This window comes from Echinops telfairi, unplaced genomic scaffold (genome assembly GCF_000313985.2).
Source record: "Echinops telfairi isolate 266 unplaced genomic scaffold, ASM31398v2 ScPeMD7_60;HRSCAF=208, whole genome shotgun sequence".
Lineage (NCBI taxonomy): Eukaryota > Metazoa > Chordata > Mammalia > Afrosoricida > Tenrecidae > Echinops > Echinops telfairi.
Genome location: NW_022103958.1, coordinates 25,144,484 through 25,160,523, shown reverse-complemented (window position 1 = coordinate 25,160,523; position 16,040 = coordinate 25,144,484). Strand labels below are relative to the sequence as shown.

General features: G+C 40.4%; 1 protein-coding gene across 1 annotated transcript in view; it reads right to left on the bottom strand.

The window, feature by feature from the left end:
• Nucleotides 1–16,040, bottom strand: part of LGR4 (leucine rich repeat containing G protein-coupled receptor 4) — a 64,408-nt gene that overhangs the window by 23,999 nt on the left and 24,369 nt on the right. The window contains exons 2-3 of the mRNA XM_045290974.1: nucleotides 12,265–12,336; nucleotides 8,158–8,229 (exon numbers count right to left, since the gene is read on the bottom strand). Coding sequence (XP_045146909.1) covers nucleotides 8,158–8,229; nucleotides 12,265–12,336 — 144 coding nt within the window. The remainder of the gene's footprint in view (nucleotides 1–8,157; nucleotides 8,230–12,264; nucleotides 12,337–16,040) is intronic.

Here is a 16,040-nt window from a genome sequence, read left to right as displayed (position 1 = left end):
CAGAATATACTTGCGCAAAGCACTTTTTAAATGACCAACGAAATTAAATTTAGCAGCTACCTACACTACTATGAATTTTAGAACTAATACTCATATTAGTTCTGATTTGGTAACAAAAGGTTTCAGTAAATATTTATATATATATATGTAATAAATCATTTCAATTGATTCTTATTCCTTCTTCCGACCATCAGAAAAGTTAAAATTAAAACTGTCAGTAATAGCAAAACCATCTTCTCCTGTTAACACTTGTACTTTTGAAAATTAAGTTTGCTAAAATTAACAGTTTTTTAGGAAAAGGTCAAATGTGTACAGCAAAAACTAAACTGCTAGTTCTGTTCAATGCCGTTATGGGTTTAAAGGTTAATTTTTACCCCCCAAATGATGGAATTAAGGATACCTTATTAATAGGCATAATTCATACATAAAATTAAGGCATCATCTGAAAATATGGAAAATTAAATGTATTGTTATTGTTCGCATGACCAGGATAATCATTGGAATAATTGCTTTTCAACATAGAGACAATCTGGCATTAATATGATGAGGGACAAGCGAATGCCAGGCTAATCACAGCTTCTCTCACAAAGCCCTTGTGGAAGTCTCTTTACCACTTAAATGCATACCTAGCGGGTTTGGACGGCTGGCTAAAAATTAGGGAATACAAAGAACTGATGAAAAGTCACAATGACAGCATGTGTTTTGTTTTTGTCTTAAAGAAAGTTTGAAAGCTCTCAAGTTCAGGGAATTCTACGGTCTATAATGACTTTCGTAATTTAAAATATTTACTACCTCCAGTCTCCCGGTGCTACCTGGCCTTCTGCTCCAGATATAATCTTCCCTTTCCCTTGGAGACCAGGGCTCAACCCCAACTCCTAGCTAACTGCAATCAAACCCAAACAGAATCTCCTTCCTGAGGCAGGATTAGGGAAAAAAGAAGGGGGACTGAGTCAATTCTACCTGACACACAGCAAACACATGTGGATCAGTAGCACTGTGCTCTACTGACTTTTCAAGAAGTGATTTTTCAGAAGTAGATTGCCAGGTTTGTCTCTCAAGGACTTTCTAGGTGAACTTAGCCCTCTAACCTTTTGGTTAGCAGCTGAGAACATTAACTATTTACATCAAGTAGAAACTCCTGGAGGCAGATTAAAACCAGAAGCAAAATCCATCGACATCAGGACTCTTGGGGGTATCTGACTAAGCCTTCTCTCTGATACAGTTATCTGAAAAAGCACTACAAGGAGAGTTCTAAAACAGCCTTAAAAAGTTTCCTGAAAAACGTTTTTAGAATTGTTCTTTTCTTTGGGCTTTGAGAAGGCACAGGGATCCTCACAATAACAGGGTGTCAAAGCAGTCACAATGCTGTTCAGCAGATTTGCTTCAGAGCAGCGGTTCTCAACCTGGGGGTCGAATGACCCTTTCGCAGGGGTTGCCTGATTCATAACAGTAGCAAAATTACTGTTATGAAGTAGCAACGAAAATAATTTTATGGTTGGGGGGATCATCACAACATGAGGAACTGTATTAAAGGGTCGCGGCATTAGGACGGTTGAGAACCACTGCTTTACTGAATAGGTAAGAACGTGTTCAATCACGCACATAAAAATACACACACACGCACAAATACAATTCACAGTCTCTTACAGCTCCTAGACTTGGGCAATGAAAGACACAGAACACACAATTAAGCAAATTATACAATTAACTACACCTTAAAACTGAAATGTAACTTAGTTAACTTTTAACTTACTTAATAATCTTTAAATCATTCAACACATTTTTAATTAAACACCTTGTTAGGCACACACATAAAAAATAAAATGGCAAACACACTATATTGCCTGCATGCATGAGGCTGATATTCTTGGAGGGGTGAGGGTGGCCACACAAAATGTAATAACAAAATGATTCCAGAGTGAGTGCCTAAGAAGTACTATAAGCAAATATGAAAGGAAAAAAAACCCAGCTACTTATAACATAATAAACAAAACCAAAAAGAAAAAGAAAACAAAAACCTCCTTAAAACACCATCTCACTCAATTCACTCCCATTGAATCAATGCCAACTAATAGTCATCCTATAGCACAAGGTAGAACTGCCCCTGTGATTCCAGGATTCTAACTCTGTGGGTGTAGAAAGCGCTGACTTTCTCCTGAGGTGCGGCTGGTGGTTTCAAACTACTGACCTTGTGGTTAACAGCCCAATGAGTAATTACTATACCACCAGAGCTCTTTTGGAAAACAGCAAAGATAGAGCACAAATGGGCGTGGTCCAGCAACTCCCAACAGGTCAGACTGGTTAGAACACCCTATACCCCCCACACACACACACACAAAATCCTAGCAGCTGCCAGCGAGTCATGTGTGTCAGAGTTGAAATGTGTTCCACAGAATTTTCATGGCCGTTTTTCAGAAGTCGACTGTCAGGTCTGTCTCCCGAGGAGACACTTGGTGATCTCAAACCTCCAACCTTCTGGGTGGTAGCCAAAGAGTGAGATATGAACACAAGGGGGGCGGGGGGAGGAGGGAAGAGAGAGATGCAATCAGGAATCAAATCATGCAGACCTCCAGAGGTAAGGTCAAGGGTTAGAGTAATAAGAAATACAGGTGGAAATGTTCTCAATTTTCCCAGTTTTACAGGTTTCAAAAGCCCAAGTCACTTATTTTAATAAACTGGTGATAGCATGTGTTTACACTCAATAAAGTCATCAGCAGTGTTCCTTCCAATATACACAAAATACTCCACTGAAATGAAATCTTTCCTCTACAGTTTTTCACTAGTAAGTGGTAAACTGCTACAAGGAACATTTCAATACCTTTATTAACATAAATCCAGCAGTATATACAAGGAGCCATGGTGACACTGTCAGGTAAGCATTGGACTGCTAATTGCAAGATTGGTGGTTTAAGCCCACCAGCTACTTCTCCTACAGGTTTACAGCCTTAGAAACCCTATAAAAGGTGGGAATTGACTTGACAGTAAGTTAGTGCCATATACAACATTTACATTACTCTAAAACAGGGGTTCTCAAACTTTTAAAACAGGGGGCCAGTTCCCTGTCCCTCAGACCTGTTGGAGGGCCAGACTATAGTTTAAAAAAAAAACTATGAACAAATTCCTATGCACACTGCACATATCTTATTTTGAAGTGAAAAAACAAACAGGGCAAAAACACCGGGTGGGCCGGATAAATGTCCTCGGCGGGCTGCATGTGGCCCGCAGGCCGTAGTTTGAGGATGCCTGCTCTAGAACTTTATGTGCTATATGATCAAAGAAAAGAATGGCCTTCATTTTCAGCAAGATAAGTGAGTATGGAGCTAAAACAGTAATCCAACAAGCTTTTATGCAAAACAATACCACAATAAACCTATTTCTTCTGTACTAAGAAATTGCCAAAATTTTAAAGTGGTGCAAAACACAACAAGATTAAAAGGAAGAACTTCGGGGGGTGGGGGGGGACACTGAACTCTTAAAAGTTATTTCATTTGGAAAAAGGATTTGCGGTGACTCAAATGGTTAATCCTTATTCCTCAATTCGCATGCCAGGCTCGGTGGCACACCCATAACTGCAGAGTTTGCACTTACACTGAGATCAATGTTTCACAGAGAAAAAGGGTGGTTTGTTGTTTTTTCCCCACCTTTTCTTAAAAAAAACCCTAGGGCTTCAACAGAGCGACTAGAAAATACTTGCCCCACTTTCTATAACTCCCGGAGGTTGAAAAGGATCACAGTATATGCTCGTGTATAAGCCGAGTTTTTCAGCACATTTTAAATGCAGTTTTGTGGTAAAATTAGGTGCCTCGGCTGATATTCGGGTCAGCTTATACTCGAGTATATACGGTACCATCCAAAGGGAGAAAATATGCCCACTAGTTTCTTTCATCAAGGAGCCCTGGTGGCAAAGTTAGTTGGTTACACGTTGGGCTGCCAGCCTCTCAGTCAGTAGTTTGAACCCCACTACCTGCTCCTCGGGGAACAAAGATGAGGCTTCCTGCTCCGATAAAGATTTACTGCTCTTTAATCATGTTCTTTGGAGGCTAGGAGGGAACGTTAGGGAGTGAGCTGAAAGGAAGTTGGAGGAATCTGTGACTAAGGAGAAACATCAGGGTCCAGGGTAATCACCCAGCCATGCGGGAAATGGGTCTGGAAGGCTGGGTGGACTGCCAAATCATTTCTCCCTCCAGCAGTGTGAGTCCGTGCTCAATTAATCCAGTCATGGCAGGCAACACACAAAATGATTTGGTGACAAAGAGAAACCTATCCATCAGTTGTGGGTAAAATGTACAAATTAAATACCAAAGTGTTACAGTGACTAATAAAGAATGGGAACAAGGACTGTGGCATTTTTTGTATTGATTTATTACTGTATTAATATCTACCCTAATAGTTCAAGAAAATAAAATAATTTATTCTTTTTGTAAATGCTAACTGGCATCAGATATTGCACGAAAGGAGGGAGATTACGTGGGCTTCTGAAGGTACGCTCCCATTTATATTGCACATCGCAAGCACACCCCCGGTAATTGCACTGGCATGGTTCAAAGTTTCACCATGTAGTAACTGAATTCCCTTACAATTTTTGTCTTTAAAACTTGCTTCTATTTTCTCTTCTCAAAATCCAATTTGAACCCCACCTAATTTACAATTTAAAAATGGTTATTAAAAAATCTAAGTTGAAAATAAACAGAGGATCAAAAATATATGATAAAGAATCCAACTTGACATCTTAGTCACACTCAAGTATTTTTATCTCTTGTTCTAAATATGATATAAAATATTTCTCCATGCAATTATCAACTAATAAATGCTTTAAAACCTATTCAATGCAAAAAAAACAAACACCTATTCTATGCAATCAAATGCCCTCCCTTTTTCTCATGACTGACTGAAAAATAACATAAGAATATCCGTATAAACTTTTTTTTCACCAGTTACTACTCTAAAAATAGTAAAGAAATTCTGCTCTTGTGGAAAGCCTAAAAAAATTAATCTTTGATATGCTTTACAATTCAATATAAATTAATCTAATGCAAAGAAAAACTAGTGGCGTTTAATGATATTTTGATAACTTGTTCAGATAATGCTTTACCCATTTTCATGGTTTTGTGGGATGGTGTATGTACCTTTTTCTTAACATGAAAACATCACTTTTGTGTTTTATAGGCTCGCCCGCGCTCTCTCTTTTTCTCTCTCTCTCTCTCTGCATGAAGCCATTTCTGGTCAACTTCAGCCTCTAATGAACTTTGCTCCTTTAAGCACTACTTCAAAACCACAAGGAAATCTTTCCTGTAATTCAAGTCTGAAGATCAGATTTTCAAACTGACTCAAGTGCTGATAAGACTGTTTTACACCAGGACAGAATTTCAATTGTATCTAACTTGACCACCGCACCCACTATGCTAGCAAACCCATGTGCAGTTCCTACTTAGTAAAACAGGCAGAGCTCACAGCTCACTGAAGTTCTGATACATACAGCGCATCCCAATGCCTTTTTTAAAAAGACAAAAAACTAACCTCTCTCTTCCCATCCTGCCCCTTTGGAGATACCTTCAATTATGCAACTCACTCAACGAATGATGAATCCAGTACACCTACTCCTCACTTATCAACCTGGCTCGTTTCCAAAGACCAGGTCAATATTCAAAATAAGAATTATTCCATGTCCACCCCCTACCCCGCCATATCTCACAGCCTATCACGGGCCCCCAAAGTGGGGCAGTATTGGGGGAAGCCTTTCCTTTTTCACCACGACAACGTCTGCAGGGGCTGGGTTTTGGCTTGGGTATTGATTAGCTCCCCATGGCTAGCTCTAGGTTTTCTCTTCTGCCTGCTTCTTCTCTGCAGTCTGCATGAGGCTCATGGCCCGATGCAGGCTCTTGCTTTCTCTCCCTTACTCCCACTCTCCGTCACAGACCCCCTCAATTCCCTCAGGTCCTTAAGTAGCCTCTTCCTGCCCACTCTACAAGGTTATCCCACAGTCACCATACACTTGCTCCAAACTCACCATGACCAGACTAAGATACTGTGGAAGAATAGGAGAAGGGGTCCCACAATCTGTCAGTCACTGGCCCTCATGTGGCCCAGTAATGGTCAGGGCCCCCAGAATATTATCCAAACTGGACTGTGGAAAGTGCCCAAGGCCTAGCTGTGGCTCTTTCATGGACCATCAGAGGGTTCACCTAAGAATCTTTCAAAACAACATGTCAGATTATAAGAAAGTTGATAAATGTGGACTAAGTATGTGCTCTTTTTTAAAAGCATTGCTTTGGAGGAAGGGGAAACCTATGATTTCTGTGAAATATGCCATCTTAAATGATCTGTTACCAACAAATATAACTGCAATTTAATGATCACAGTTAGGGAAAAAACATTTGCATGTTACCTTGGCAATTTCTTTTATGTAAAATTCAATGTGGTTAAATGCAATGAGATTTCCATCTTTTCTATGTGCAGCCTCATGGTACTAGACAAAATGCATGACTACTTATGATCAGTCTTTGGAAATAAAACCAACAACTCTGTATGACTGTCCTGAATGAACTATCTAATGAGTTTAGGTCCACGAGTTGTAAGATGTTTTCTTCTAGGTAGAAAAAAAGAGTCAGTAAAATCGTATTTCTGTAAAAAAAAAATTCTGAACAAATCATTAAAAGCATATATCCAAGAGCCTACCTAATATCGATGGATAATAAGCAAACCCCCAAGCCAACAAGTCCACTGCCAGTCCAATAGATTTCAAGTTATAACAAGTCTATAGGACAGAATACAAAATGTCCAATTGGGTTTCCAAGGCTGTAAGAAATCTTTTTTTTTTTAAAGAAATCTTTATAGAAGCAGTCGGCCATATCATTTCCCCCTGGAGTGGCTGATAGGTTTAAACTACTGACCTTATCGTTGGCATCCAAGTGCTTTAATCACTACACCATCGATAGCAAACAACAGATCTTTATATTTCCTAACTTGGCATTTGGCGAAATTAGTTAATATACTTCTACTTTAAACTTCAATTTAAACTAGAAATCAAGTGGTTAACACCCAGAAACTCCTTATTTATGGCAAATATATATTTTTTAAGTTTAGGTTTTAAACCTTGTGATATATGCTTTATCAATACACATTTTAATTTCTATATTGTTTTCATCACCCTATCTAAAACCAAAAGGTAAGTTATAATTTATAATATCCAGTGATATACTTTTGCTTAAAAGTTTAAATCATTAACAAATAGATCAAATAATTCCCTTATTTTCACTTTAATTCATATACACTTCCTACAAACCTACATTTGCTGTTATTACATAAGGTAGTAAAAATTGTGACATTAATATATAAATATGTGATGTGGTTAAAATGTTAATTTTATATTGCATCACACTTACTTAAGTGTGATAACCTTGACAACTGTTTTCAGGATTGTTCTCAAAATTTCAGTGTGTATGGGAATTTATTAAACCTAGACCCTGCCTCTAAATAGAAAATAGCAGTCTTCGTAGGATAAGCCCTAGGAAACCACATTTTAGTGATTGTTTTGCAAGTAATCAGACTTCCACATATAAAATGTTCTCATTTTGAAGGAGTCTTGGTGGCACAATGGGTTAAGCATTAAGCTGCTAACTGCCAGGACAGTGGTTCAAATCCATCAGCCATTTCATGGGAGAAAGATGAGGCATTCCACTCTGTCCTACAGGGTTGCTAGGCGCTACAATCAACTAGATGGCTGTGGGTTTGGCTTAGGAAGTTCTCTTCCTTACTTGGCGTCCAACTGCTAACCAAAAGGTTGGAAGTTCCAGTCCAGCCAGAGGTGCTTTGAAGAAAGGTGTTGCAGTTAACTTCTGGAAAATCAGCCACTGAAAACCCTACGAGGCACAAGTCAACTCTGACTTCAACTCACTGGCCACCTGCTGGGAGTGGCGGTGGCTTCCCTCAGTTAGGAACGTTAGTCAAGCTGGTTAATCAAAGAGTGACACACAAAAAGTCCATGGAAACATTTCATTAACTTTAATTCCACTTTCTCCACAAGTTTTTTGAAGCTCCCTTGCATACATGATAAAACTTACCAAATTGTACACTTTAAATATGAAGTTTATTATATGTCGAGGATACCTAAAAACAAGGGGGTTGGGAAGGAATATGGAAACCTGAAAAGTTACTTACAAAGACTGCAAGGCGCTCAGTCCTCGAATGGCTTCACTGGGCACAGTTTTCAACTGATTGTTCTGGAGGGTTCTGGAAGGAAATTTTGGTTAGTGAATAATAAGTAATTCTTACCCATTTTCAGGAAAATTTAGTACCATTTCTTTAGTTTTGTAGACCCCAAACTTCCAAAACCCTCAATAACCAAAAAGGAGGGAAAGAGATAGAAAGTACTAGAGGCAAGAGAATTGAAAAAAGTAAGAAGTATTTGTTAAAAAGTCAGAAATGAAATCAGCTATACCAAACCATATCCTAATGTGGATAACCACATTTCCAATGGTGCTTGAGCCCATATTTCTAATGGTTAACTTTCAGGAACTGTGGCACCCTAGTTAACATTCACTAATCTACAGTTATGCCCATTGTGTTGAGCCTATTCAGAATGCTCACCAACCTGTAGGGCAGAGTACACCTGTCCCATGTTTTCCAAGACTGTAGTCTTTACAGAACAGACTTCTACATCCATCTTTCCCCCTCAGTGTGGCTAACTGATTTCCATGACCTTCTGGTTAGAAGCTGAGCACTTAACCACTGCATCCCTAGGGCTCCTTTGTAGTGATTAGGTACCATGGGATCTGATTCATAGTGATCTCAAGTAAAACAGAATGGAATTCACATTCATTGCTATATTTGAGCCTGCTGTTGAAGGCATGGTGTCAATAATCTGACTGAGGGTCTTCCTCCTTTTTGATGGTCCTCTATGTTACCTAGCATGATGGCCTTATGCAGGGATTGGCCCCTCCTGTGTTAATGTCCAAAAGGCTGGAGATGAAGTCTCCTTATCCTCTCTTCTGGCTGTACTTTTCCGAGACAGATTTGCTTGTTCTTCTGGCAGTCTATGGTATATTCAATATTCCTCACCAACACATTAACGCAAATGCCTCAATTCTATTTCAGGTCTTCCTTATTCATTACTCAGTTTTCACAGGTTTATGAGGTGAATGAATATACTCTGGCTTGATCAGGTGTTCCTTAATCCTCAAAGTGACACTTTGTTCATTAACACTTTAAAAAGGTTTGGTGCAGCAGATGTGCCCGGTGTAAAACAAAACCACAGAAACCTTTACTAAACAAAAACAATATATATCAAAATGTGAAGCTACTGTTTCTCTACATATCCTTCATCATGGTCTACTCAGTGTTGAAGGTATTGTTTCTATCACTCTAATGGTCCAGGAAGGATTCTAAGCTCTGTGATAGACACCGTGTCAAAACAGCAGTTTTAGCCTCTCTGAGGGACTCAAAAAGCTCTTGTGAGTTTGAGCAACAAAAAGAAGTTTATAGGCGCAAGAGCAAGGCTGTAGGGTAGATGGGATACACTTTCTCAAAAAAAAAAAATCTCATAAGACAGCTCTTGCTACTTTTGAAGAGTGAGGTCTATTATTGTAATGAGGGGAAATTCCTCGGCATGGTTGCTTTGACCGTTTTCTCACCAGTGAAGTTTTCAATTTACTTAAAATGTCTTCATCACCAACTGCGATGATCGTCCTATGTCCTTTGAGAAAACATATTGTTCCTCTGGATCCCAAAACCAGTTGTCACAATCTTCTGAGTCGATCTCTCTGACTTCTGTTTCACTAGCCCAAAAGATCCCCTCAGAGAAGCCACCGTTCCGATTAGAGCTTGGTCTCTGCATTTGCTATCAAAGATCCTTCCCTTGTTACAATAAAATTGTCTTCATTGGCTTTGATCCTGTTTGAAAGACTGATGGCAAATCCCTTCTTTGAGCGAGCTGATCTCTGTGCGGTGTTCTGTGCGCCCGCATAGCTGAGAGCTGGCTGAGGTTAAGATGTTCACATAACATCGAAGATGGCAAATCACGTGGGATTCCCACTTCAGTGGGAACTATGATTCTAAGGTTTCTTCTACCAGTTTTTGGACTTCAGTCACAGTGTCTTCATTCATCCAAGTGGATGAGCTTCCTTCTCGTGGCTCATTTTTGAGGGTTTATCTTCCTGAAGAGGCTTGATCCATCTAAGAGCTGGTGTTTTATGTAGTACAGCAATCTGTAAATTTGGTGCAGCGCATCAGTGATTTGAGAAGATAACCACTTGATTTTTGTTAAAAGTTTATTAGCCTGACCTCAAAATCATTTTTTCCACGACACAAAACTTTTTTTCCTTCTGAAGGTACTCTAACGAAACTAAAATCAGCATATTGCTAAAAGAACTTATTTGCTTTCATCCACTGATTGCAGAGACACAGTTAAACATGTTTTGTTTGAAATAAAGCATGTATTTATGAATTAGAACCCCAGTAGTAATACTTTTGATTTAACCGAATACAACTTTGATGCAAAACCTTTCCTGATTGTAAACCATGTCGTACCACAATCCTTACCTAGTACCTTTTGTCCTATGTATGAGGTGCAATTCCTGGAATCCTCATTCTTCACAATCTTATTCATAAGGTTATGATCACACAGTCAAATGCCTTTGCAGAGATAATAAGACATACTTCTGGTATTTTCAGCTTTCAGCCAAGATCCATCTGCTATCCGCAATGATATTCCTCATTTCATGACCTCTTCTGAATCTAGCTTGAATTCCTAGTAGTGCTCTGCTGATGTACTGCTGCAACCATTTTAAAGTGATCTTCACAGAACTTTACTTGCATGTGCTATCAAGGTTGTTGCTTGGTAATTTCTGCCCTGTGTGAAACACCTTTCTTTGTAAAAGATAAAAATATGGATCTCTTTCAGTTGATTGGCCAGGCAGCTGTCTTCCAAAGTTCTGGGCAAAGATCAGTAAATGCATCAGAGGTGCCTCGTTTGTTAATTAACGTTAATTGGGAGGTGTAATGAGTTAACTGGGAGGTATAACAAACAAACTCATTGGAATCTTTAATGCCTTTTTCAAATGAAATGGAGCAGAGTCCAGAAACATGGGTAAGAGGAAAAGCCAAGTTTACTATTCCTCAGTGCCTGTGGGGTCAGGAGACAAACAAGGCTTTAATCATCAAGTTAGACTCTGAAGAACAGTAACAAAGAAGTTCTTTTCATTTCTGCCTGAAGTTATTACCAGACACTTGAATAAAATGACTGCTTCACATGAGTTGTCATCAGAGAACCTAGAGTTCTACAGACTTACCAAAGGTCACTCAACAGAGTAATGGCAGAAGTGGGACTGGTAGCCAGATTGCCAATTCTAACCCACCATACTCTTAAGCTCCTGACTACAGCCAACAATTTATTTCCTGATCTCTCATGGGCTATATAAATCATAGGCACCTCGATCCCCTTAGTTCTAAAATGGCTTTCGTATTTTGTGTCCCTGGTGGTAGAGTGGGCTACAAGTTGGGCTGCTAACTGCAAGGCCAGCAGTTCAAAACCACTAGTCACTCCTTGGGATGAAGATGAGGCTTTCTATTCCCGTGGAGATTTATCTACAAAAACCCACAGGGGTGGTTCGTTCTACTCTGTCTTCGGGGGTGACTATTGCTCCGAGCAGAGTTGATGGCAGCGAGTTTAGTTGAGTGTTGGTATACCTTTCCCCTTTAGGATCAGCTATTTATACATTCTTACATCGATCCTGGTGGTGTAATGGGTTATGTATTGAGCTGTTGACAACCAGGTCAGCATTCCATCAAACCACTAGCCACTCCACGGGAGAAAGATAAGATTTTCTACATCTGTAAAGAGTTAAAGTTTTGCAAACTCAGAGGGGCAGTTCTAGCCTGTCCTACAGGGTTGCTATGAGTAGGAACCAACTTGATGGCAGTGAGGTGGGTTTTGTTTTGTTTTGAATAGCCGTAAAATAAGTAGAAACAAAACCCTGCCAGTTAAGCTTAAATATGGTCTCAATTAGATGCATTAGATATTCAAAAAGCATAACTTTCAACTGTGCTGCACTGGAGGTCAGAATGCCTGCTGTTTAGGGTTTTAATGTTTGTTATCTAGACACAAGGTTGCAGAAATCAACTCTAGCCTCCCACACTTCCCACTGGCCACTCCTTAAATCTTTTAATCCTGACGGAAAAGAAACTGTGCTTAACCTAGCTCCAGGCATGTTGACTATGCAGAAAGAAAATACACAGCCAGCTGTGAAACTCTAAAATTGCATTACTTACAGAACTTTGAGTTCTTTCAACCCAGACAGCGCTTTGGGGTGGATGAAAGAGAGGTCGTTGCCAGCCAATCGTCTGGGGGGGGGGGGGGGGGGGGGGGGGGGAGGCAGCAGGAGAAAAAGAAAAAAAAAAAGCAATTCAGGCTCTTATCATTCAGAACTCATAATAGCCTAATCTTTGATCAAAACTCCATGGTAAGCATTTGTCAAGTCTATCTGACATTAGGCATAGGCTTATATTTTACTAAAATGATCCCAGGATATTTACAAAGGGATAAATGCCTCTGGAATTTTTTTTTTTTTTAACTCCCAATACAATTTTTTATTCCGGTGAGGTCAAGCAAACCAAAACACATTAAACCACATTACATTTGCTATTCACGGTCACTCTGGGCAGCTTGTGGTGTTTTCCAAATGCCTCATAAATACAGGCTACTGGTCAGCAGAGGGGAGTGTCCATAGAGATCCCAGCAAATCTGGCAGTTAAAGAAGGAATGCCTCTGAGGCAAGCACACATCTCAGCATAGCCCAGGGCAGCACGTTCAGTGCACGTGGGTGGGGGAAAGTGAAAGTCGCTGCAGGCATACCTGTACAAAACAAAGGCCTATATGCACCTGTGTTTGGTTGGATTGAATTCCAACTGACTCAATGGTTGGAGCGTTCAGTCTGTCCAGAGGCTCCACCACAGGACAGCCTACTGATCTGCCCCTGAAACATCAGTCACTGGAAGCTATGGAGTCAAGTTCTACTGTCACGAGGGGTCTCTGTGAGTCGGAAATGACTCAACAGCAATTCTTTTTTTCCTTGAAGGGCAGGTTACACATGCTTCTCTTACTTTGAAATAAAATGTAATACGAGCAGTTCTTCAGAAGTCATCCCAGGTTTCCTCCCCTTTTCTTGGGCGTGCAGAACTGGGAGGAAAAGCTGAACCAATGGCACCAAGTAGCAGCTACAGCATATAGGACAGCCCACAACTTATAAACCGGTGAGCTGAAGAAAGGCTATCAAATACTTACTTCAAAATGATAAGTATGTATCCCTGTGATGAAACCCAGGATTCACCTGCTGTCCTGGTCTGTTGGTGAACTGGCAAGCAGCTGGATTGTGTGTGTGTTTGTGTGTATACACACACACATACACGCACACATATATATTTTAAGCCCACTGTCTCAAAGGTACACAGTTATATTCTTTCCTTATTTAAAAGGTTTAAATCTTTCCATCTGTCCTTTCCATTCTCTCCATCCATTTCTCAGGGACTTCATCATCAATGCATTCATTCACTAAAGAGTTGTATTCATTCAGTTACCAAAATGAGTGCCTCTCAAGGGCCCAGTCCTTCCTTGTGTGGCGCAAATAGCTAACACATGCAGCTGCTAACCAAAAGGTTGAAAATTCAAGTCTGCCCAGAAACATCTCAGAATAAAGGTCTGGCCCCCAGTTCTACCTTACAAATCTGGCTAGACTACAGCATGCACACTGGTACAGATAAGTGCTCTCGACACATAGAATCCAGGACAGATAAACCCCTCAGGAATAGTAATGGGAGTAGCGATACTATGAGGGTAGGGGGAAGGTAGGGAGAAGGGGGATAAAGTAGGAACCAATTGCAGTAATTGACATATAACACCCCCACCACGAGTATGAACAATAAAAACGTGGGTGAAGGGAGACAGTGAATGGTGTAAGGCAGGGGTCCTCAAACTTTTTAAACAGAGGGCCAGTTCACTGTCCCTCAGACCCGTTGGAGGGCCAGACTATAGTTTTAAAAGAAACTATGAATAAATTCCTATGCACACTGCACATATCTTATTTTGAAGTAAAAAACAAAATGGGATAAAAACACCCAGTGGCCTGGATAAATATCCTTGGCAGGCCACATGTAGCCCACGGGCCATAGTTTGAGGATGAAAATAATAATTCATCAAGGGTTCACGAGGGTGGGAGGGTAGGGAGGGGGAAAAAGAGGAGCTGAAACCAAGGGCTCAGATAGAAAGTAAATGTTTAGAAAATAATGATGGCAACACAGGGAATCCAGGACAGATGACTCCTTCAGGACCAGTGGTGAGAGGGACGATGCCTGGAGGGTGAAGGGAATGTGGGGTAGAAAGGGGCAACCAATTACAAGAATCTAAGTATTGTCTCCTCCCTGGGGGATGGACAGCAGAGAAGAGGGCGGAGGGAGACGTTGGACAGTGTAACTTATGACAAAACTATAATAATTTATGAATTATGAAGGGTTCTTGAGCAGGGGGTGGGGGGAGAGGGAGGGGGAAAATGAGCAACTGATATTAAGGCCTAAAGTAGAAGGCAAATGTTTTGAGAATGATGATGGCAACAAATGTGCATATGTGCTTGACACAATGGATGTATGTATAGACTGTCATAAGAATTGTATGAGCCCCCAATAAAATAATTTTTAAAAAAAGAAAGAAAATAATGATGGCAACATATGTACAAATATGCTTGATAAAATTGATGTATGAATTGCTGTGTTAGTCTGGGTGGGCTTGAGAAACAAATCCAGAGACAATCATATACGTATGAGAGAGAAAGCGAACTTTTTATCAAAGAGCAATTGTATATTAAGAAAGCATCCCAGCCCAGTCCACATCAAGTCCTTAAGTCTGATATTAGCCCATACCAGTTTATAAATTCCTCTTCAGACTCATGAAGCACATGCAATGAGGCCAAATGCAGGAAGATTACAGGCCAGTCAGTGGAAGGTCTTGTGGATCCAGAGGTGGTGGGAGGAAGCAAGTTAGCACGGGCATGGGTCTCAATGTGGCTCCTCCAACTCCAAAGCTTTGGCTGCCATCAGCGTAGCGCCATGTGTGTTGTCAGCAGGAATGTCTTGCAGAGAGTGTGTGTCGCACTTCCAGTAAGCTATTATCTCTGTATCACTTCCAAATGAGGTCATCAAGCTGTGACCTGATTTGATAGGCTAAACCCCAACCCTTCAGTCTTAATAGTCTCAAGTTCACACCAGATTATGTAACGACCACAATTGTTCTAAGAACTGAAGAGCCCCTGATAAAATTATTTAAAAAAAATAAAATAAAACTCTAGCAATCTACCTCTGAAAAATCAGCCATTAACAAGCATGTGTAACACAGTATTACTTTGACAAGCACTGCATTGCCATAAGCTTAAATCCATCCATTAGCAACTGAAAAGACCAAGTGGCGGGCATTGCACTACATATTCAGAGCTTCCGACTGTTCTGCCACAGCACCCCTCTGCACCTCCTTCCAGTCTGTTCTACATGCACACCCTGACTTTAAGGGCAAACGGACATGTAAAGTCACTGAGCTCTGCAAGTTCTTTGAGAGGCATCGTTCGCTCTTAAAGTCTGACCCAGTTAAGAGCAAATACTTCTGGGAAAGATAATATATGATCGTTGCCTAGTATTAACATGTAAGTATGACTGAGTAAGATTCTTGATTAAGGGAGGGAGTGTGGAGAGGAAAGGGTATGAAAGACAGGGAAGGATGGAGTGGAGTAATCAGAGATCACAGAAACAAAAGGGTTGAGTTCACAAAATTGTTTCCTCAATGACAAGGATAACAATACTGGATTTGAGGGCAAACACCACAACTTTAACACAGGGTTTATGCCCCTAAATTTCATCTGCTTTTGTTATGTGCAGTTGAGTAGGCTCCAAATTACAATGACCCCATACTCAGCAGAAACCCTGATTAGTTGTGAGCATCCTGACAATTGTTGCTATAGTTGAACCTAGTGTTACAGCCACTGTGTGACTCCATCTCATTGAGGGCC